Genomic DNA, 304 nt, shown 5'->3' with positions numbered 1-304 from the left:
CAGTACTCGTGTGTGTGTGTGTGTGTGTGTGTGTGTGTGTGTGTGTGCGTGTGTGCGTGTGTGTAGATCTGACCGGAGCTCAGGACGGCAGCGTGCGCATGTTTGAGTGGGGTCACTCACAGCAGATCACCTGCTTCAGGAGCCCCGGAAACTCCAGGGTCACCAGGATACACTTCAATTATCAGGGCAATAAGGTGCGTCACAGTCGTTAGTGTGAGAGCACTGTGTGTGACTGTAGCATGTGTAAACCAGCTCACGTGTGCGTGTGTTTGTGTGTGTTTGTGTGTGTTTGTGTGTGTTTGTG

General features: G+C 52.3%; 1 protein-coding gene across 1 annotated transcript in view; it reads left to right on the top strand.

The window, feature by feature from the left end:
• The window catches only part of LOC107704574 (dmX-like protein 1), a gene marked incomplete at its 5' end in the record, with an annotated part of 28015 nt that overhangs the window by 20834 nt on the left and 6877 nt on the right, over positions 1-304 (top strand). Inside the window, one exon of the mRNA XM_016507530.1 lies at positions 67-194. Within this exon, the coding sequence (XP_016363016.1) occupies positions 67-194 (128 nt within the window). The remainder of the gene's footprint in view (positions 1-66; positions 195-304) is intronic.

The sequence above is a fragment of the Sinocyclocheilus anshuiensis genome, unplaced genomic scaffold (genome assembly GCF_001515605.1).
Source record: "Sinocyclocheilus anshuiensis isolate Anshui unplaced genomic scaffold, SAMN03320099.WGS_v1.1 scaffold1614, whole genome shotgun sequence".
In the NCBI taxonomy this organism is placed as follows: Eukaryota; Metazoa; Chordata; class Actinopteri; order Cypriniformes; family Cyprinidae; genus Sinocyclocheilus; species Sinocyclocheilus anshuiensis.
The sequence above is the reverse complement of the archived record's forward strand: the minus strand, read 5'-3'. Positions and strand labels throughout refer to the sequence as shown.